The 22,152-nt window shown below is 41.8% G+C and overlaps 1 protein-coding gene across 1 annotated transcript; it reads right to left on the reverse strand.

Moving 5' to 3' along the window:
• Window positions 1-115: 115 nt before the first annotated feature.
• On the reverse strand, window positions 116-21,973 carry prrt4b (proline rich transmembrane protein 4b). The gene is made up of 4 exons (XM_085385764.1): window positions 21,872-21,973; window positions 14,751-15,891; window positions 9,062-9,184; window positions 116-2,601 (listed from the first exon to the last, which is right to left on the reverse strand). The coding sequence occupies exons 2-4, from the start codon at window positions 15,796-15,798 to the stop codon at window positions 569-571; spliced, it is 3,204 nt and encodes a 1,067-aa protein (XP_085241890.1). The 5' UTR covers window positions 15,799-15,891; window positions 21,872-21,973; the 3' UTR covers window positions 116-568.
• Window positions 21,974-22,152: the final 179 nt, after the last annotated feature.

The raw sequence follows: 22,152 nt of genomic DNA on the forward strand, positions 1-22,152 counted from the left end.
CTGGTCATTAATATGCTGTCTGGATTGTTTATATAGAAGCATGTGACAAATAGCTTGTGCTTAATACCGGTAGAGGGCACTGCTGCATCATAACTGCAAATGCGTAGCTTAGTGGTATGTTTTTGTTTTTTAAGCTTGAAATACTTGACTAATTGATGATTTTGTAGAACTAGAAGGAGTCTGACTTCAGTAGTATTTAATAAGTGCTTACTTCACTCACAGTACTATCTATTGGAATGTTGGAATGCGATAAAATTATTTGTACAAATCAGTTCTTGTTAGATCACCACTCACTAAACGACTGTATCAAATGTCACTTGCTTTTATCAAACATGTAAAAGTTACAAATTACCATTTGGCTTTTGACATTCTTGGCACTTAGACCCTTTTATCTTTTTACCACATAACAAAGCCTTTCAAAAACTATATTTTGGCAGCTGTAGCTCTTCCATAGTGTATACACCGCTAACCATGCACTATCAATTTGTAAAATTCCTGGACAGTCAGCTTGCTGCACATAGTAGTCACCCTAAAGTCCTCAGTATAACCCTCATTTGACCAGACTACTTCATAAATCAATAGTCTCACTGCAGATGCTCAAAGCATCGATTTGTCTGCAAACACTGATGAATTCCTCCTGGACAGATCGGTCTGCCTCTGTCGACGTGTCTAGATCCAGGCTCTCTTGTGAGGCTGCTCCCAATGTGTGATAGTGCCTCTGCAGGTCTGCATGGCCCTGGTGGCCAGAGGATGCCACGTTACCCGTGCGGCCTTGTTGGAGAAGCTGTCGTGCATGTCTCTCTGGGCTTGCGCAGAGGACCAGCGAGCTTCCAAGAGAGGCTCGGTAGAGGGAAGAGGAGGAAGAGCTTCCCCTCCATCGTTCAGGTGATGAACAGCTGGAAGAAGAGCTCAGGGAGGGAGATGGCGGAGCACCTTCAACACCATTACCCTCAGATTCGGGTGGCTGGGGTTGAGAGGCTATCTCCATGCAGGAGGAGGTCCGATAAAGGCCAGCGTCGGCAGAGACGGGATCACAGAGTCCGTTGCTGGGAAGTGTCCAGTGCTTGTTTACTGATTGGTCACTGCACTGAAAAGGCCTAGCAGGGCTGAAGAGGCTCATGGGAAACAAGGCTTCACTGAAGAGCGCCTCATCTATGCTGCGACGTAGGTTGATGGGTGAAGGTGGACGTAGGTCTGCAGTGGAGTCACTGGTGAATGAAGATGCACCTGAAGGCTCTCTGCCACCTGTATCTTCAGGTTTTTCTGAACTCTGTAAATCCATGTCCAGGTCTCGGTAAGCCAAAGCCCGGTTACTGTGGTAGAGGAGGTCCAGGCCATTCAGACTGCTGCCAAGTCTTTCATCCACCAGAGTGTAAAGCGGGAGACTCTCAGTCTCTCCAAGTCCAATAGTGTCCACAATAGCTAGCTTCTCTTGCTGACTCAGGGTCCATTGGTAGCTCCCAGGCAGGATGGGTGACTTGGATGCCAACAGTTCGGTCCAACAACTTCCAGCAGCTGGAAGGTGGTCAGAACAATAAACTGGCTGTGCAACCACTAAGGCTAAGGTGAGACAAACCCCGAGCTCACAGAGTCTGCAGCTAAACTGGAACGCCCACCACGGCCAAGGATGGAAGACCTCCGCTCCACCCACAACACCCATTGCATTGAGCATTGCGTATAACTGAAGTCCTGCACACGCCAATGAAAACAATGCTGAAAGACACACCGTTGCAGCAGCACGATCCCACTCCCTGCTTTCAGCAAAAGGGCAGCGGTTGTAGCGCTCAGCAGGCGTTGGAGATGTGTTATTCAGGTGATAGATGTGCTTCGAGTCTGCCCGCACGTAGATATAGAACACAAAATAGGCAGCTGATAGAAAAGTTGCCAGTGCCACAAAGGTTCCCCGGGAGATGAGTGACAGAAAGAGGCACAGAGGAGGCTTTTGCTGGTAGAACTTCAGAAATGTAACTGGACCGAACGCAGCTGCAAAATGCAGGACAACCAGGCAGGCCAGGAAACAGGGTCTCTGAAAGGCCGAGTAGGAAAGCTGCATCCGTGAGCGCATGGACAGGAGAAGGAAAACCAGACCAAAAGCTGCAGTGAGGCAGGGAAACGGTGCTTCGTAGAGCATCAGTGAGGCCTCTGTGGAGGGTAGGCGGTCCTCGTGGCCATAGGCATCATACAGGAGTGAGAAGGACCTGGTACAACCAGCAGCTAATAGGAACAGGCTAACCAGAGCAAAGTAGCCACAACCAGTTGGGCATCGCAGTGGTAAGCAGAGCAGATTCAGTGCTGAGGCAATCGTCAGCATCGCAAAGACGCAACCAGCGCCGTAAATGTGGGCCTCCCAGGCCAGGCCCCACGTGGCCATAGCGCTGTTCCAGTCCGTGTACAAGGGCACCAACATCGGTGGAGCTGGGATCAGAAAGGGGCTACTTGACTGGTTGATGACAGTGGCGTTTTCTGTGGGCTTAATGTCCATGTAGGTTGTGGAATCCCACGTGGTGGTGGAGCGATTACAGCCTTCTTTAGCGACGTTGGTTGAGGTGGACATCCAGTCTTCAGTATACAGAAGTATATGGGGAGTTTCACGGGGAAGGTCTATAAAAAGAAAAAAGTAGAGATGATTCTGGAACATTAATAACTGAATGAGTTTTCATAAAAACAGAGAAAAAGAAAATGCATAAACTTTGAATTGACAGTAGCTGTAAACATGTACGGACACTTTTATATCACTTGAAAATGCACTAATGGAGTTCTAATGAGAATACACAGAAGCATTTAATAGTAAAACTATCAGAGTCAGAACACAAATGGGCTCGGGCCCAGGATGGGGAACGTTCTCCTAATGTGCTAATCCTGTGTAAAATCTTGTAAGCTGTTCAAACCGAGCGAGGCCCAAAAGCAGAGGTATGCATCAAGGTATCATCAAGGACTCCAGTCACCCCAGCCATAAACTGTTCAGACTGCTTCCATCAGGAAGGAGGTTCTGCAGCATCCGGTCCCGTACCAGCAGACTGAGAGACAGCTTTTTCCATCAGGCCATCAGACTGCTGAACACGTCATAGACACCTCAGCTTCACTACTGGAACTTCAACATTATGCACTCCACACTGTATATAAATGCCACTTGTTTTGCACATATTCAACTCTGTATATTTTATATATTTTATTATTATTATTATTATTATTATTTTATTTTATTTTTTTACTATTTAATTTGTAAAAATGTGTGTATACACACACACACACACACACACACACACACACACACACACACACACACGTAGGAAAATATTTAGTATACACATCCAGAAATGCATACACTATTATATATTGTACATATATTTATTAGTTTCAGGTTGGCCATTCTTGTATTTTGCTCGTTTGTGTTGTTGTGTTTGCACATCTCTGTTGCTTGTGGGGCTCGCACACAAGAATTTCACTCGCATGTGCTGTGCCAGTGTGCCTGCACATGTGATGTGACAATAAAAAGTGATTTGATTTGATTTGATTTGCATGTGTGGCTGAGTGTGTGATGTGAGTGTGTGTGAGTGAGATCAGCCCACTCCGAACCACAAGAGCTAGTTCTTGCGTTACGTAAGCCATCTGGAGTTTCCATGCAGCTATAGTTAATTGTGATTTTGTTAGACATGTTTTAGCACTGCAAAGGAAGTGGCTTGGCTTTGTAAATTAAGGAGTAGCCATGCATATGTGTGTTTGTACAAAATTTGCAGAGACGTCTGCAAAGCTCATCTACCCTGTACATGTTTATGCACTTCAATTACTCGAAAAGGATGTACATAAGGCACTTCACACAGCATAATGCCTCACAGATGGGCAATCAGACAAACATTTTTTCAGCCTTCTAGTCTCTGCATCACTGAGCTCCACAAACTGGTGCTTGTTCTTTTTCATAAAGCACAACCGATACTGCGTTCACCATGAAAAAAAGCAAAACAACAACAAAAAAAGAAGGACCCATGCTAACAATGGAAGCTTATAAAGAATATGTATTCAAATGCAGCTGAAGAGAAACAGCTTCTAACTGCATATCAGGGATTTGCACACACACACACAGGATCATTAGTCATTCTGCTGCAGGCTTATCAGAGACAATAACTCCACCATAAAAATTCAGGTGCTAAAAGAGACCACAGAGACAGGGACAAATGGGCAGGATAAACTGACAGCCTATTAAATCACACAGCATGCAGATTTAATGTAGTGCACACTCATAGATATATTTTGGAATCATTTACGTGTCAGAAAGTGATGTTTTTATTGATTCAAATATTGCCCAAGTGCAGATAAAAGGCACTCCCACTACTTTTGTCTGCAACAGTAATTGAAACCCATCTAGCGTTAACTGGAGAATCCATTATATCCGGTGGTAATGTTAAATGCCTGTTTAAGAACATGAATGTGTAGACTTCAGAACCGCAACCCCCCCAAATCTTTGCCTATAGGCCGAAGATGTCTAATTTGTTTCCTGAGTAAAAATAAAAGCGGAATTCATGTGGTTTTCTGAACTCTTTCTCACATGTCTTTTATGGGTTATATTCTTGCGTTTCCCATCCCACCCTGTCCTGGTCACCTAATTCATTCTTTTGTTTTTGATTTTCCTTCGACTCCCGCCTGCAAACAGGGAAACTCCCATAGGTGGGCTTGTTATTTCTGAACAGGGACAGTTTTCTTTACCAAATCCACTTTTCTCTTTGACAGCCCTGAGTTTTACAAGTCTCTTCCCATGCTTTATTTTTGTGCTTTTCCTGGTGTTTTTCCAAGTATATAGATTCAATGTATGGCAGCTGCAGTTTCTATTACGTTTAATATGTCAGCAGCTCCAGATGGAAATAGCAGTTTTTGGGTTTTTTTTTTTGCTCCAACGTGAAAACTCCTTTATTTTGTGCTTTCCATAAAACCTGTGTCTGTATATGCGTTCATTTTGGGGTGTGAATCCTTGCATTTACATGGATTTGTAAGCTACTTGTGAACAAAGCCATCATCAGATCCCTATGAGCAGAAAAGGACTTTCACAAGCGCTTTAGCAAAAGCACCTCTCTGCTGTTTGCCTGTGTTTGTTTTGTCATTATTCACATTTATCTCCTGACCTCAGTGCTGAGTCACAGCCCCAGGTACTGATGAAAACATTGAGCCTGAGGAAATACGAGCCCACCGCAGGCTCACTTCTGCATCTCTAAATGTGATGCAGCAGTTTTATTTCACACCCTGAGCTGATCCAGAGCAGCGGGCGGAAACGCAAGGATCGATTTTTGTGAGTGGCTTTGTTTTGTTTTGTTTTTTTCACTTAAGTCTTAATGAAGCTTTAATAGCAAGATGCATTCAACGTGGCTCTGTTACACATCTCTCTCTCTCTCCCTCTCTCTCTCTCATGATGATGCTGGATTATTAAGAGCAGGAAAGAGATTTATATGTGCAAGTCTGCAGTCAGCACTTTCACACCACATTCTGCTCTGCTAAGTACAAGCTGTGCAACCATTAAGTCTGCTAAGCAAAATAGAACTAAACATCCTGTTCCATGCTGACATTTAATTTGCCATAATTCAGAATGGCTGAATTATAAACACAAGCCCCGATGGGTGTGGAACAGCAACATGCTTTAAATTTGAAAGCGCTCCAAGGAAATCTTGATTATCTGCCTAAAAAAGGACAGAAATAAAACCACCTTTTTGACATATAACACGAAGTGGTCAAACATTTATTACTTTCATAACAGTCCCTGTTTTGTCTCATTATATTTACAGTACCCTTGACTTTTGGACTGCTAGTCTGACAAAACGGGAATGCTAAAGACATGCAATATTAGTTGTGCAGCACTCAGTGCTGCAAAAGTCAACCTCATGATGCCATTATAGGAAAAGTCAGCGCTCACTAGTGTCATTAGAAGTCATTGTCTGGGAATGTGTAATGTCTGTAACACGATATTCAAGTCCGGACAAATGTGGTGGGCTGACAAGCACTGGTGCAATGCAGCAAGCATAAATAAATATCTAAAGATTAATCAAGGTCAGCAGTAACCCTTTCTCCAGTGTAGTGAAATGATAATTGGTTAACTGGTTAATTCAAATTCCATGTTGCATCAGTGCAAAATGCAAAAAACAAGCAAACAAATCTTACACACTCATTATTATCAAATAAAAATAAGATAAAATTATGTTTAATCTTGTAAAAGTTATCGCACTAGCAGCATAGAAACAGTCTATGTACTCGCACTGACTCCAACTATGTCATCTTATCACAGAACACAGTCGCTGTGTGGGAAATGTGGTTCGAGTATTAAACAAACCCATGGCTGCAGACATTCTGAATGTGGCAGCCACTGATAAAGTAGGTGTGTTTTAGTATATGCATTATGTCAATGACCTGTGTGCCCACTTGTCTGCTTTCCAGGGCAATGACTTGGATTCCACTGAGGCAGGCCGAGTGGAAAACGTGATGGGTATTGAATGATCGCCCTGTTTTGTTTCCTCATGTCAATAAGAGTCCCATCTGAGCTGCTGGCCGACTGAGCGGCCTCAGGAGGGTTTGGTATGTGCCGGCGGCTGCTCACTCTTGCCTCTGGCACACTCTCGCCTCTTATGCTGGGAACCTTTTACACAGAAAGACTTCAAGAGGTCTTTTGTGGACTCTGAGGGGTTAGAACTATTAAAAAACAAAGTATAATCTTTTAATTACTTGAGAATTGTTCTGCTTGTTGGGATCACAGATGTAAAATGAGCAGCTCTGTGAGACATACGATGGTGCTTTGAGCTCGCCGTTAATGGTAGCACACTACTGTAAAATGCTTACAGTGGCAGTGCTCCCATACTTCACAATGTTCAGCATTTTTGTGTTAGCATGGCAACGTTCAGTAATAAAGCTGTGTCACCTCTGGAGCTCTGACAAAACCTCCGCACAAAGACAAGGCATCGAATCTGAATGAATGGATAATTTTCGCATCTTCTCCCGTTTATGTGACAGCTTATGTAACAATAATTATTTGCCTTCATTGCAGTAGCAACAACAGATTTCGAAAATGTGACAGCAGCAAGCTGCTTGTCGTTATAGTTAATTGGCAACAGTGCAGGTTACTTATGGTTGTCACAAGACAGTGCCGCAAGGGAGAAGAGATTTCCGATTTATTTGCCATTCTCTAACCAGAACTCTAGTGAGGGAGGTTTACACTCAGGATTTTATGCAACATAAGTATTTAAATCATCCAGTCGAGTTCCAAATCCACAGATGTGAACTTCTAGGTGGGGCTTGGGAAAAAAGTAGGGGAAAGTCACAAATGTTTAGAAGATTTCTACTTTTTAGACTAGTAGCATTTCATTCAGGAGTCGACCAATCCACCAACTGGCATTCCCGTAGCTAGGGCTGTTCGATATAACGATATATATCAGATGACGATATAAAAACGTCTATTGTTTCATTTTACGCTATCGTTTGTTTCGTGGTGTCCCAAAATAAACTGTTTACGGCAATATTTTTTCAAAGGTCTCACCTGAGGTGCCTCACATGTCTACCAGCTAAGATAATGAAGTAGAAGGGTTCTTCTGATGATACGTGGACTCCAGCTACCCCACGCCCATCTTTAACTCACAGCATGTTGATTCTGTATCACTAAACTAAGGGAACCATGTAGTTTTCTTCTGATCGCCTTCATCTTCAATTTGGCTCACTTCAGAAAAAGTAATTTCGTGGGAGCTCATGGAGAAATCCGATGCATACTAAGGAGGGGCCAGTTGTGCTGGGACCTGTACGACTGAGGTTTTATCTCTCACTTAAACAGTTCTACACAATGCAGCGGGCCTGATTTTACGATAACTTTATGCGGAGCAGACATTCTCATCAGCACATTTATTTTATTTTATTTTTCTTCCTTGTTTTTTTTTGTTTTGCTTTAGGGAGAACACTATTAAATAACAGATACGCACACTAGTAATATTATTGTTTCATTTACTTACTTGCGAGCCATATTCAGCAGGTGGCACATTTGAAGTCTATTTTTGAAAACCACTTGACAGTATTGGCTATTCTGGGTGAGGTAATGTGGGTTACAGCTGCTTCTGTGAAGTGGGCTGAAAGTGAATCTCTTCAACAGATATCTGATCAGAAATCAGCTGTATATGATTCACAAATAATTAGACTAATATGTGAATTTCACATTTATACTGTAACACATTCTTACAATTGATCTGATTTTTTTCTTTTTAATGTGAAGTGAGGCGATGAAAAGAGGTTTGATCCAGTTGTAGCGTGTTCTTTGTATAGCCTAGGCATTCTTATTGTTATTGCTGCTATTATTATTATTTATTAGCACCACAGTGACCTACAATGTTGGATTTCCTAGTGAGTACTATTCTATGTGTACTCGCTTGCCAAAATGCTTCCATCAGACTTTGCCTGTTTGAGCTGTAAAGATTCGTGCTATTAATAAAAACCAGTGACATGTGGAAATGTTTGAAGTAGATGCAAATGCTTCTAAATTACTTTTTTAAAAAACTGTTGACAGCATGGTTCCAGACAACTGTAGCATAAAAAAAAAAATCCACATCGACCAAGTAGAATTAATGCATTTATTTCTATTTTTTTCATTCTCTTTATTTAATTCAAAAGTGGATATTGCTTTGTTATAATGCAAAAAGATGACTAATGATGATAATCATTGGCCAGCAAGATTTGCACTACTGTGTGTTTTATTTTTGTAATAGAAACTGTTATCATTGGATCAATAATTGTGTATTTTAGAAGTAGTACCTAGAAGTCTGTTCAGTGGTTGGGCATTGCTCCCTATCTGTTGGATGAGCACTTTCCCCCCCTCCCATTGGAAGCAATTAGTAGCCTCAGGCAATGGATGCAGGTAATTGTTTCTCCCAGTCTTCTGACAGATTTACACATACGCAAACATTTAGAGGATGGCTTCTGAAAGTAACAGCATGCAGACTTTTGCTTGTCCTCCTAACAGTATGACAGTGCAAACACATGCTTCTAAAATGGATTCGATTTTTGAAGGAAGACAGTGTTTGTTTACATCTCGAGGGATGTGTTTGCTCACCTGTCTGTTGTTGCAGCTCATTGGACGGCGTGGAAATGCCTGCCAAACTTATGTCACCATCATTGTCTGCAGTCGACTGAACCACACCTTTCTCATCCTCCTTATCCTCTTTGCCTGGCAGATCTGGGGAGACACGTGCAGTTTAACCTAGGCGAGATCTCAAAGTGATCAATTTAATTAAAATAGCATTTTAAATAGCACTGGCATCTTTAAAGTAGTCTGAGTTAAAGAGATTAGCATACCCAAAAGAAAACTTAACCCTCTCTGTTCTCTGCTCAAAGCACATCTGAGGTTTAACACTGTAGCAAATGGAAGAACTATATTTCTTAACCCAGTTCTGTCAGGGATCGGCCTATCACCCACTTAGTTGTATTCAGTCATCCATAGCATAGCACAGTGGAATAGGCCTGTGTGGTCTAATTACATTGACATCCTTATGTGTATGTGCATGGGTGTGTACATCCTGGTCCACTGCAAATCCAGACTGTGTCTAGAGCTGCTGCGTTCCATAAAGGAGACAAAGAGGAAAAATGATGCAAGAAAGACGGCGAGAGAGTGCTAATGTTAATAACTACACAAAATGCCATGTGTAGTTATTACTACACATGGCATTATTCAACCCTTTAGCTCAGTATGGTTGAATCACAAAATATTTTCATAGTTAGCCACCCACGCAGGAATTGTGTGTTACAACAGTCACAAAGACAGAAGAAAAGATTTAGAGCGCTGAATAAACCTGTTGGGAAAACCGGATGAGCTGACTATGTAATGAAGCCAGGGATACCAGGTACAGTTTTAGGCTATAAGTTCAGAATTAATATTAATGAAAAAATAAATACCAAATAAAGTGGAAGATAATGAGTTGTGAAAAAAATCAGAACAGCTACAAGGCAATGCCTTCTATCTTAGAGACTAATCTAGGTCAAGCAGATAGTACCCGAGTCATCTGTTAGTTTAAAAAGTCCTACAATAAATCGGTTTCACACAGCGAGAGCTACAGTTCAGCCAAAAAGAGTAAGAAAAAAAAGAGAGACAATATAGCTCATGTACGCCCAGCAGTATCTCACACTACAAGTTTGTATTTTAAGTTTTAAGTGTCTTCTTTGCTTATGTTATTATATTGCGGTCTATCTGAACAAATGATTAGTAGGAAAAAATATTGTATTTGATGAGGACATGTTACACATTACCTTTTTATTTCATTACATACGCTTGCTATGCTTGTTAATGTTTAACATTATGAGGTTTTAAAATAATAGTATAAAACTCTGTGTATGTCCTGGGCTTTTTCTCTGGTCTAGCTCTGTTTGTGGAAGCCAGGCAAGGGACAGCAAATCAATTCAGTTAAGTTTTATTTATATGGTGCAAAATCATTGCAACAGTTTCCTCAAGATGCTTTAGATTTTAAGGTGAAGACACTGCAGTGATCCAGAGAAAACAGAGAAAACTCCATCAATTAGATGAACCCCTATGAGCAAGTACTTTGGCGACAGTGGAAAGGAAAAACTGTCTTTTAACAGGAAGAAACCAGGCACAACCAGGCTCAGGGACTGCATCAGTGACTCATCTAGGAGGTCACAAACATCTAAAGAACTGCAGGCCTCACTTTTCCTCATTTTCCTACACACTAACAAGTCCACCTCTGAATGCCTCATATAAACAAAATAAAGGTTTTGGAGTGGCTTACTCAAAGTCCAGGCTGATATCCGACTGAGGTGATTTGGCATGAGGTTCAACAACCTTCCAATGTGGCTGAATTAAAACAATTCTGCAGAGACGAGTGGTTCCAAAATTCCTCCACAGCGATGTGAAAGAGTCATTGCCAGTTGTCACAAATGCTTGATTGCAGTTTTTTTCTGCCAAAGGTGATGCAACCAGTTATTAGGTTTAGCGGGCAATTACTTTGTGTTGCCAGAAATGTAAGCAATATATTCTCACTGCAATTTTGTTATTATTCTGATTGTTGTAAAAATATTCACAGTTAAGTTCAACTCATAATTTTGATTTTTTAGGGAGCTAATACTATGTGTGTGTACGCCACATCTAAATCACTACAGATCTGCAGTGCAGGCAGCGAGTAAATAACAATGTCAAAACAAGATCTGCTAAAAACGAGGAAGAGAGAGTGACGAGAGAGTTCACTCATATCTGTAGCTCATCACAAACTGATGACCAGCTTTTTAAAGCGACTGCTGAAATTGCAAAATAAAACAGTAGACAGTTGACAGGGATGTATGAGCTAACTATGGATGTGCTAACTTTCCACTTTTCTTATTGAACAGCTCAACTTTCCACACCTCTGCTGACTTATCATGTATGCCTCTACCTAATTAGTACATCCATAATTTTCTTTGGTCTCCGTGACCTTAAAGTCTCATTCAGTTGCTTTTCAGTCACAGCAGAAAAGGAATGTCTCAGTGCCTTCCTCACCACAGGCTATAGCTTCATATAATTCAATTCATTTATGGCCACCCAAAATAAAAATAAACATAATTAGCGGCCGTGGCGAGTCTAAGTGTACCACAATAACACAGTGTATAGTGATGATGGAGCTTCCCTTTATCTTTAGCTACCAGAAATGATAAACAGGAGATGATGTTGCACTCCATTACTCTCTCCTTAGCTATAAAAGCCTTGTGTGACTTGATGAAACGAATGAATGCAATGGTTTGTAAGAAATGTACTAATAATTAGTTTCATAACAGTGGCGCAATAAAGTTTCTCATCTTGAATTTTGCTTCTAATGTGACTTACTTGCACAAAATTGCATCACGTTGTTGCTAATTTGGTTCATCTTTAAGGCAGCTACACAGGAACCCAGAGCATCTCTTACTTTAAAATCAGTCTGGGCTAGAGTAATAAATCACCCCCATTGCTTAATATGTGTTCCTCAGCCAGTTCTTTTCATGGAGTTTATTCAGCCTAAGAGTTGTGAGTCAAATCCTAAAAACAAACCAGGCTGGTAAAGCCTGAGAAGATTAGCATAATATGTAAGCCCCAGCAGTGTTCTCTATTTGCACTAAAGCCCATTTTCCATGTAAAATCTATAAAAGGCCATCAGATATTCATGTCACATGCTCTGTATCCATTTCCATAATCAATTACTCTGTCATTGGCCACGCTTTAGTAGTTGGGTACAGTGCTTGGATCACAGAGACAATATATCCTTGCAGGTATTAATGGAGTGTGCTAAGGGTCTAGACTCACCAATGACTGTTAGTGCGGTAATGGAAACAGGGATGAAGGGAAAGACAGCAGGGTAAAAGACAGATTTTTGGATGAAAATTAGCAGCAGTGGTTTGAGAAAACCAACACTTTCACCCCTCAGTTCTCTTTCCCCCACTTTCTCTTCTCATAATTGACCTTGCTATGGCTGTTTTCATTGCTGTTTTATTTTTACACCTGACAGCCTCCTCAAGGGCAACGCTCCCTCGATCAATGTAACTCCCCCCCCCCTGTTTTTTTTCCTTTTGTGGCGAAGGTGTCCAACACCTGAAACAATTCACCCCATGCAGCTTTCAAATAAATGACAGTACACAGATAGCATGCTCACATCAGGATAAAGTATGATAACACAGAGCTGCTATGCTGTTAGTTTCCTATTAATCTCCACTTGTGTCCTTTGGTAACGTGTAATAATTTAAACACTGCATGACTCCAGTCCACTAGCACATCAATTAGTCTTATGTTACTGGTTTACGTTTCTTTGTGAATGATCAGAAGCTTCTCAGCTTCTCGTCAGGGCATTTTCAACCTTTAAAGCAACAGCCGACATTTTTATCCATGAAACGAGGTGACAGGGGTTTGCGTCTGTACAGAGAGAATATACATGGCCACAAGAGAGGAGGGAGGAGACTAAATGGCAAGAAGCATGTTCAGCATCCATGAACAGCGACGGCGAGCGGATGGTCCCACAGGAGAGGCGGTGGTTTCGCTGAGCGTGCGCTTAGAATACTGATACATGAACACAGCAGCCCTCCCCACCCACCTTCTGTGCTGTATCCCACCACACCACGCACAGCTGAAAAACAAGTGCAGACAATACTGATCACAGCAGACAAAACATAATAACTGTCAGCCAAAGCAGACTGGGTGATATGGGATTGGGAATGGTTGCATTCCAACACTGCTGTTGTGGAAAAAAACATTCATGGAAGAACTGTAATCTCAAGATTTCAACATAACAACACTATAAACTGCAAGCATCTTGATGAAGCTCAAAAATCTATTCTCAAATCTGTAAACAGCACAAGGCAAAACAAATGCATTTCAAGGTCAAAGGCTGATCTTGAGCTTTTGAGCTTGAAGAACCAAAGTGCGCAGAAAATTACAAATGAAGACATTTACAATTTTGTGATAAACACACAAAATACAAAAACTGGAGGAAAACTACTCAAATGGCAAGTCTGATGTTTTTTTAATAGGTAAGTATAAACACCGCAGCATTTAAATATATTTGTAATTGGTGAGTATCTAAAGTTAAGTTTAAAATGTATGCAGTTAGTGATTTAAATTAACTAAATCCAAAAAATGACATTAGGACAGTGAATCTATAAGAACATCAAGTAACACAATTTCATCCCGATTAAGTTTTTTGCCGAATTGTACTTTATAAACAACTTAAAAATTATATTTGAAGTAAATTCCAACATTAACATATATCTGGTCTATTTGCAGAAACAGAAAATAGTTGTGTCCTACACAAGCTAGGACACTGTTGTGTGTACCCATCCACCAAACAACTGCTGAGAATAATCGACTCATCATTTTCAGGGCCGACCTTTGACCCCACATGATGAATGTGTCTGTACTTGGAGGAGGATCTCCCTCTGAGGGCTCGTTAAGTATTCACACCCCAGACTGCCACCAGTGGTTGGGGGATGGGCCAGGGATAAGAAAGTATTGCCTCGGTGTCGTGTCAGGGTCTCCTGCGACATAAAGGCTACCAGAAGCTATTTCAGATTAACATCTTTCGCTTTATACGCACGAGGAGAGCAACTCCTCTTCCCCCTTCCTCACACAGCAACCCCCACAACATTTAGACAAAATAACCTCCCTTTTCTGGTTTTAGCATAGACAATGTTGGAGTTGATCTGCTGATGAAAACACATTATAGGTGGTTAAAGAGATAGTTTCTTTTAGTAGGGTGGCCCAAATTACTCACTGGAAGCAATTGTGCAATGTGAAATTAACTTGGGGTATAGATTTAACCAGTAAACAACAACACAACACTTGAAATCTCATTTTAACCACCCACAACACTTTACTCAACACATTCTGATCATTTCTTCTCCCTTGATGCTTTGGAAATATAATGAAGACGTGTCATTTTGTCAATGGTTTCAACGTGTTTTTGATTGCTTTACTTATTAAGCAACTCTCACGTCTCAAAACCATCATCACGCTGGCAGTTAGATGCAATCCATTTATCAAATGCTGAATATCGTGTAATAATTTTAATGCTGATTCCCATCTCGTATTCAGTGACTGTTTACAAGGATTCATCTGGATCTGGGTTTTATGCAAATTTCTGACCTTTGACTTCTTGCCATGTCAAACATGTCATCGATCAAGCCAATCTGTCTGCAGCCTTTTTGACAGCCATTTATTGAACACTAAAGACCTGTCAACACATGATTGATCACATCTTTCAAGTCAATCCAGCTACTATTGATTTAACTTTGCTTACCTCCAATTGGTAAGTTAACCTTTTGGATCTGAGTTGTGCTTGTTGTGGATTCCAGGACTGGTTTATGATCGATCCCCGGGGCACTAGACATTACCCCTGGCTCCTCTGCCATGGCCCACGACCAGGCCTCAGTTCTGCTTTGAGTTGTGTGGACTTCTGATGTAGTGAAGTCTCCAGCTTGGAGGGTAATGCTAACAGATGCATCTTGTGGTTCTCTGCTAAATATTGTTTCTGGGGTAGCAGTGTGAGCAGCCGGCCCCAGATTGTGTCCCATGGTCAGTGCGGTCTCCACGAGTCCTGGGTTTGTTGTCGTGGTTTGAGCTACTGCCCATGTCAAGGCAGTGGGAACTGTGGTTTCTGGTGCTATTGTTGAAGGGATCTCTGGAGAAAAATCTTCATTTGCCAGAGGAACACTGTGTTTCTCTTGAAGGTGTTGTGCGGTGGCATTCGCGCTGGGCTCAGCTACCCATGTTGTGTCCCATGGTGGGTGGGTATGTGTTGCATTCTGTTCAGGAGCGTTAGTGCTGGTGGGACTGTTGGTGAACAGAGTGTTTCTGATAGAGACGCTTGTGGGAGAGTAGGAGTTGGAAACAAGAGTATCATTGTCGCTCAGAACTATGCTGCTGTGTGGAGAATCTGATGTTCCTGTGGGAGGTGATTCGCTTCTTATCTTAGTCACGCTGGTTAGGAGCCCCTGAGTCAAAGTGGTGGGTGACTGAGATGCTTCAAAAATGCTTTCGTCTCCAGATCCTGAGCCTTCTTGGGCTTGATCATTTGATTCTGTCAGCCCTTTGGCAGGTGTGGTCACTGCAGCTACCTCTTCTTTACTATCTGAACTCCCATAAAAGGGAATACCGAACTGCAGTTTGGGAAGGGAAGGGAGCTTCGACAGAGCCGGGGCCCACCAATACGAGCTGACTTTATCTTCAGGTGGCTTTTCACTTGATGCCGTCGATCCCCAGGGGGCCTCTTCGTCAGCCGCAGCCTCTCTGTGAAGTAACAAAAAATACCAAAAGAAGAATGCCAAGGTCCAGTGGAGGCGAAGCATGCTTTCGACAAGTGGTGTGCAGATCCGTCACATGTTGTTCTCCATTCTCCTGCTCCCTGAGATGGGTCCGGCTGGCTTGCCAGCAAATATGGCCTAGAAGACAAGAACACAGAGGACATCAGTGACACACTTTTCATCCACTCTTTGGCGGCTAAATTTGAGTTGATGAAAACTTGATAGAATTTGCATGTGTTCGCTTTTTGAAAGGCTGAGTTTTCTTAGAGCATGACCTGCTTTTGATCTGTTTTTCCAGACTGTAAAGCAAATTCTTGAAAAAAAAAAGTATAGAAACGATGCCACTCATTACAAACGACTGCTGAAGTTAGCAGGCTTAAAAAATACGTCAGCCGCCACAAATCACAACAAGAGCTTAAGTATTATGGACACCCCACAATTAGCGGTATTCTGTCAGATGCCGTGGTCAGTATTTATGTCATGCTGTTGCTCGCATGCTCACTGTGTCGCAGCAGTTGGGCTGTTACATGGACTGATGAATTCGAGAAGGAACTTCCTTTCATATACATCCTCCTCTATAAGGAGTGGTTGAGAAATAATGTATAAGAGTTGGGTTGGGGGGAGGTTAGACTCTGAGAAGAATAGAAAGACCACTTATTCTTTTGTGGAGCATTGAATAGTTCAAAGTCACTAGCCTGTTGCCTCAGTGAAAAGACTGGAGCACCCAAGGAATTTCCCCTGTGAGAACAACAACCTGTATGCATAGCCTTACTTAACTCCCTCCTCAATAACTCCCAGCTTTGGTCTTGCTCTCTTTCAATCTCAGATTTATTTGTTCTTTAAAGCAGTGGAGAAAGGTCTTTTTGTGTGGGAGTTTAAAAAAAAGCATCAATATTCACAGAAAACTGCTATCACAGTCAAGCTTCTCTACCGTGCTCTCGTTGTTTTTAATCAGGCATGTCACACTTCCTCTTCATTGTCAGCTTTTCTTTTCCGCTATGACAAGTTTATTTAAACCCCTCTTTTTTTTCAAAGCATTGCCTGTTAACTTTGATCTCTCAAGTGTTGCCATTTTCTTTAGCACGCATACAATTTAGATCAATAAGCCACTGCTTATCCCGATGTCTCTGGATTACTTCCACTGATCAGGAAAGCAGGGCTTTGTCCAGCCATCAACCCTTCTCTTCCCTGCCTGAAGGAATGAAATCAGCCAGAGCACACAGTCAGATGCTTAGATATGAAGACTGAGAACTGGAAGGGGGGGGGGGGGGGGGGGGGGGGGGCAAACATGAAGCTTCCCACACACTCCCCACTTTTAGCATTTTGACTGAACAGCAGGAAAATCCAATTCCAAGGAGGTGAGAATGTTTTTAGATGGCTGTGTGTTCGAGCTTGCCCCAGCCAACCTGCAGACAGTCGCATTTCATGCATGCAGTGATATGAGTGATACGATTGTAGATGAATATGGATCTGACTCTGCATGTTAGTACAACTTGTTCGCCTACATGTACTGTTCTGTAGTAGATCCACACACCCACGCTTGCACTCTCCTGAATTCTTCAAGACATTCTGACAGCAGTTTTTAAAGGCTTAGAGAAAGGGAAAAACATCTAGTTGAAGCATGGGGCAAATTATCTTTCATCCCTAGTTGCCCTTTTGTTGATTTGATGTATAAATCATCAATTATTTACACAGCGGGTTAGTATATATAATTTATTTTGGTTAACATTCTCACATTTCACTTCAGTATCACTTTCATTTAGTATCCTGCAGTGTGGTAAATGGGAAACTCATGTAGGCTCATGTCGAGTGTAAAATGATCGCTTTCCTTAGCGTAGCGATTGCACAGTTCTCGAATAATCATGATATTTACTATGATATCGTTTTTTCAGGCCATTCACCGGAAGCAGTTAAGCAATTCAAAGCATACTTTGCTAGATCTTGGATTAAACAACTAAGACATTTTTCATGCATATTCGTCAACATCAGGATTATTCTTGCATCTAACATACGAAAAATTTTAAAATTACCTTTCAAGTCATAATATCAGAGGATGTCCAGGAGATACACAGCAAATGTTGCATGCGTTTGAATGTGTGTTTCTAGCAACTGTGTTTCCTCATTTTTAACTATATTTCAAAATAAACATTTTCTTTCCAACAAAGTTTTAAAGTGCCTTAAAGTTTAAAGGACCAATGAGGCAGATGGGCTGCTCCATTCATCGGAAATTTGGTTTGTGGTGAGAAAATAGGTTTGTCAGAGCCAAAAAAAGAAAAGAAAAAAAGATGAGAGCGGTGATAATTAACAGCATAAAGCAGTTTACAGGTGAGGGTAACTTCAGTCATGTAGTATTTCTTTGCGGGTGACACATTTCATGTGCATGTTCTCACATGACCTTATAAAAACCGAAGCCAAACTGAAGCTTTAAAATGTAAACAAAGCAGCCTACAAGTAATGTTCAACCACAAATTGTCAGAGTCAAATTTAAACAATCTTATAATCTTACTACAAACCACCAATTATTCCAAAATCCTACTCAGCTTGAGCTTTAATGCCACTGCCTTTAACATTCCTGTTACCATTCTTCCCCACATCAAATACACGCCTGCTGTAGGCATTGTCTTGTTTGACAGGCAGTCGAGCAAGTGGAAAGGAGCTATAAAAAAGTGGCTGTGGGGAATATGCAAGTCCCTTCTCTTATTTTGCTGGCGTTTTGTCTCACTGCTCCTGACAAAGATGGTGGGGAGCCTGGCACTGTAGTGTGCTCAACGGAGCAGAGATAGAGAAAGATGGACCGAGAACAAGAGACAAGGGCAGGCGAGGAGAAGAACAACACCGTGTTGACATTCGATTGTGACATTGTTAGTCCAAGAGAGCGAACTCTGCGGCAGTCTCCTTGATGCTCATTTTAGTTTGCTGCCCAGAACCTCTTTTATTAACTCTGTCAACAGACTCCTGGCTTTCATTTTAGTCTCAGCGTGTCTGTGTTTACAAGAAAGCACATACCTCATATTTTCTCTGGGACCATTAGCTACCTGACACGCAGTCAGCTTTCAATGTGGTGCAGCACGTTTCTCCATGAAACATATGCTGTTTCTAAATTAATTGGAACTATCGCAGGACAACCCCTTCTGCTATCAGTGCACTCAAAATTTTGTTTAAGTTAATCAAACAAGAAATATAAACCTTGTAACTGAAGTGGAGGCTTGGGTCTTTCTAGAGTGATTGAAATGGCGAGGGCAGTCGCGAATAGAGATGAATTGACTGCAGCCAGCGTCATTACTATTTAACAAACCCTCTATGAGCGCGGGAAGGTCTGAGGATCAATGACATAGTCCAGGATAATGGAGTAATTTACCTCCCTGCAAATGGCTACTGTTGTGTGTGATCGTTGTTGTTTTCTGAGTCTGCTGTGTGGGTGTACATATTTACAAGCCTTAGTTTTCACTCTAGTATTATTTCCATGGTTATGTGTAGGTGCAATAGCATACAAGTGCACGTGCGTCCTCCCACGTGCCTTTGGGCCCTCTGTTTTTCAAATGTAACTCCATCTCCCATCTAAAGAGCAAACTTAAGTATTAAATTTGAAAGGATTTTTTTTTAAATCTTGGGAATTAGAAGGCTTTCCATATCAAGCAGGCACTGAACAACCAAGATGATTTGAATGTGTGACTATCAAAAATTTGTGTTATTGTGCTTTAGAGCCTCATATGCAAATATTCAGATACTTTACCCTCCTTTATTCTTTATTATCTTTCACAACTACTATATTGTCTTTGCTCATGGTGTGTAATAAGAATTCTGTGGCATTAAATGCCATAACAATACTGCAAACTAAAAAAAAAGGAAATCACTCAGTTAACTCAACTTGCAATTCTGCTTCCATAGTAGCGTTTCAACATCTTGTGTGTGGTTACGTCGCCATGATGCCATACAGTGTTTTTATTCAAATTAGCAGTGATTGGCTAATAACTGTGGCCAGGAAATAGTAACCTTTTAGGCAAAGCAAAGTTTCTGTCTTCACAGTAGCCTAGGTCAACCACCTGCTGACTGTAGTCATGTTTACAAAAGAGCACAAGCGAGAATTTTATTAAGATTCCCAGACAATTTTTAAAAGAACTGTCGTTAACTGCACAACCCTTTTGCCTTAAATTGCTATTTTCTGATTGCACAGAGCCTATAGAATAGTGACAAAACACCTGTGTTGTGACTAGTTGCCTCTAGGCTCCGGCAACCAGAGGAACTGTTGTTGGAGGAGACAAAGAAGTCAGACACAGTGGGAAGCAGCATTAAATCTGCATTATTTCTATTAGATCGGGAAGTAAGACAAATTTCCTTGTGATAAACCTAATATTATAAACAATCATTCAGTATTTGCAACAACACAGGGAGAGAAGTGATAAATCTATAAGCAAGCGCTTATGTGAGCTTCAGTATCTTCCTCAAGGACATACAGACTACAGGAGTTAGGGATCAAACCATCAAATCTCCTGAGCTACAGTTGCCCCTGTTTAATTTGAAGCTTTCTTCATTTGTCATCATCCATTTCCATTCACTTCCGCTTATCCTTTTCAGGGTCGCGGGGGGCGCTGGAGCCTATCCCAGCTGTCATAGGGCGAAAGGCGGGGTACACCCTGGACAGGTCGCCAGTCTGTCGCAGGGCTAACACATAGGGACAGACAACCATTCACACTCACATTCACACCTAGTGGCAATTTGTATTATCCAATTAACCTATCCCCACAAGCTGCATGTCTTTGGACGGTGGGAGGAAGCCGGAGTACCCGGAGAGAACCCACGCAAACACGGGGAGAACATGCAAACTCCACACAGAAAGACCCCGGCCTGATGGTGGAATTGAACTCAGGACCTTCTTGCTGTGCGGCAACAGTGCTAATCACCGTGCCACCGTGCTGCACATTTGTCATCATTTTAAAAATAATTTCTCCATCTGTTGTCCTAGACTGTAACTAATGTGTTCGCAGCAACATGTGCACAAATGGAATTGTGCAACCAGTCAATAGTGCCTGGACATTATTGACCATAATGAGAGCTGTTCTCATGTCTAAGAATAGCTAAACCCATCCACATGTGTCCAAATAGGCAGCATCATAAGCTGGACTCCCAACAGAGTCCCGTTGGCTTGACAACCAAACAACATCCTGAGTCACTGTATTTACAAACAAGATTAATTCCTTGCTATTTTCACCTGCAGGGCTTCCACTCCAGGGCATTATCTTTTGGTTCTGGCATTCTTTTTCTAATGTATTTTTCTAATGTATTTTTCTAATGTATTCTAAATACCACCTCTTTAAAAAAAAATCCCAGTTTGACCAGCCCTGAGATAGATCTCATCAATCTCTTGATTGAGAATGACATTGTAGTGGGTTAATGCTTGTGTTAGCTCTAGAGCTGATGAATGCAGTGAACCCGCTTATTATAGAGGACGCTTTCAAACACAGGCTTTCCACAGGCTGCCTTTGCCATGGTGACAGCTGAAGCCAAAGACGTCTTGTTAATCCCAGGAATTTGAACACCTTCTGGATTACGCTGTTTGGCTTCTTGGAGCGTGTTGCTCTCACATGTAAATGGGCAGTCTGACACACAAACACACACACTCAAAAAAAAAAACCCAATCGATTCTTGCAAGAGCATTTGCTGGTTTGCTAACTCCAAAGCGCACATACATACATTTGCACACCCTTCTAAAACAAAGTGAGTGAAAATAGATACAACTGCTAAACGAAATCACAAGAGTGAAAATTGCAGATGCCAACATCTTTATATGTCAGATTTATCCAGACGCCTCACTGACAGGAACACACATACACATATATTTAGCCATTACTCAGCTTTGAAATCCAGATGTTAGTAAGAATCTGCACACCAGCATCAACCACAACCCTTCATCTTATATATGTTTGATGAAATCCAGTATGTTTGTGTGTATCAGTGTGTAAAACTGCAGCTAGAGTGTGTATACCAGCATGCAACTGCCTGCATTATAGGAGTCATATCCACACACACCTTATTATTGGTCAAGACCACCTGATTAAAATACACATACAGAGAGAGACAGAGGGAGGAAAAGGACGGTGAAAACATGTCAGGTGCTTACCCGCAGATGTATGAAATAAGATCCACAGCCAGCGGTGTTCGAGTGTGAGTGCTGCAGGCGAGATCGTGTTTCTGAGCCTATGTAGGTTTGCCTGTGTGGAACAGAGTTCCAGTCTCCCACCCTCCCTCCCACTTGCTCTCGCTCCCTCTCTCTCCCTCTCTCTCTCTCTGTATTTTTCTATCTCTCTCACTCTTTGCATCTGTAGTCCACTGTGTGGCCACCATCACAATGCCTGTGGTCACACCTCACTGGGCAAATTGTTCAGCGGAGATGACCCGCAG

Source organism: Rhamphochromis longiceps, linkage group LG17 (genome assembly GCF_057381845.1).
Source record: "Rhamphochromis longiceps isolate RC_006_pf linkage group LG17, R_longiceps_female_GT1.1, whole genome shotgun sequence".
NCBI classification, from domain to species: domain Eukaryota; kingdom Metazoa; phylum Chordata; class Actinopteri; order Cichliformes; family Cichlidae; genus Rhamphochromis; species Rhamphochromis longiceps.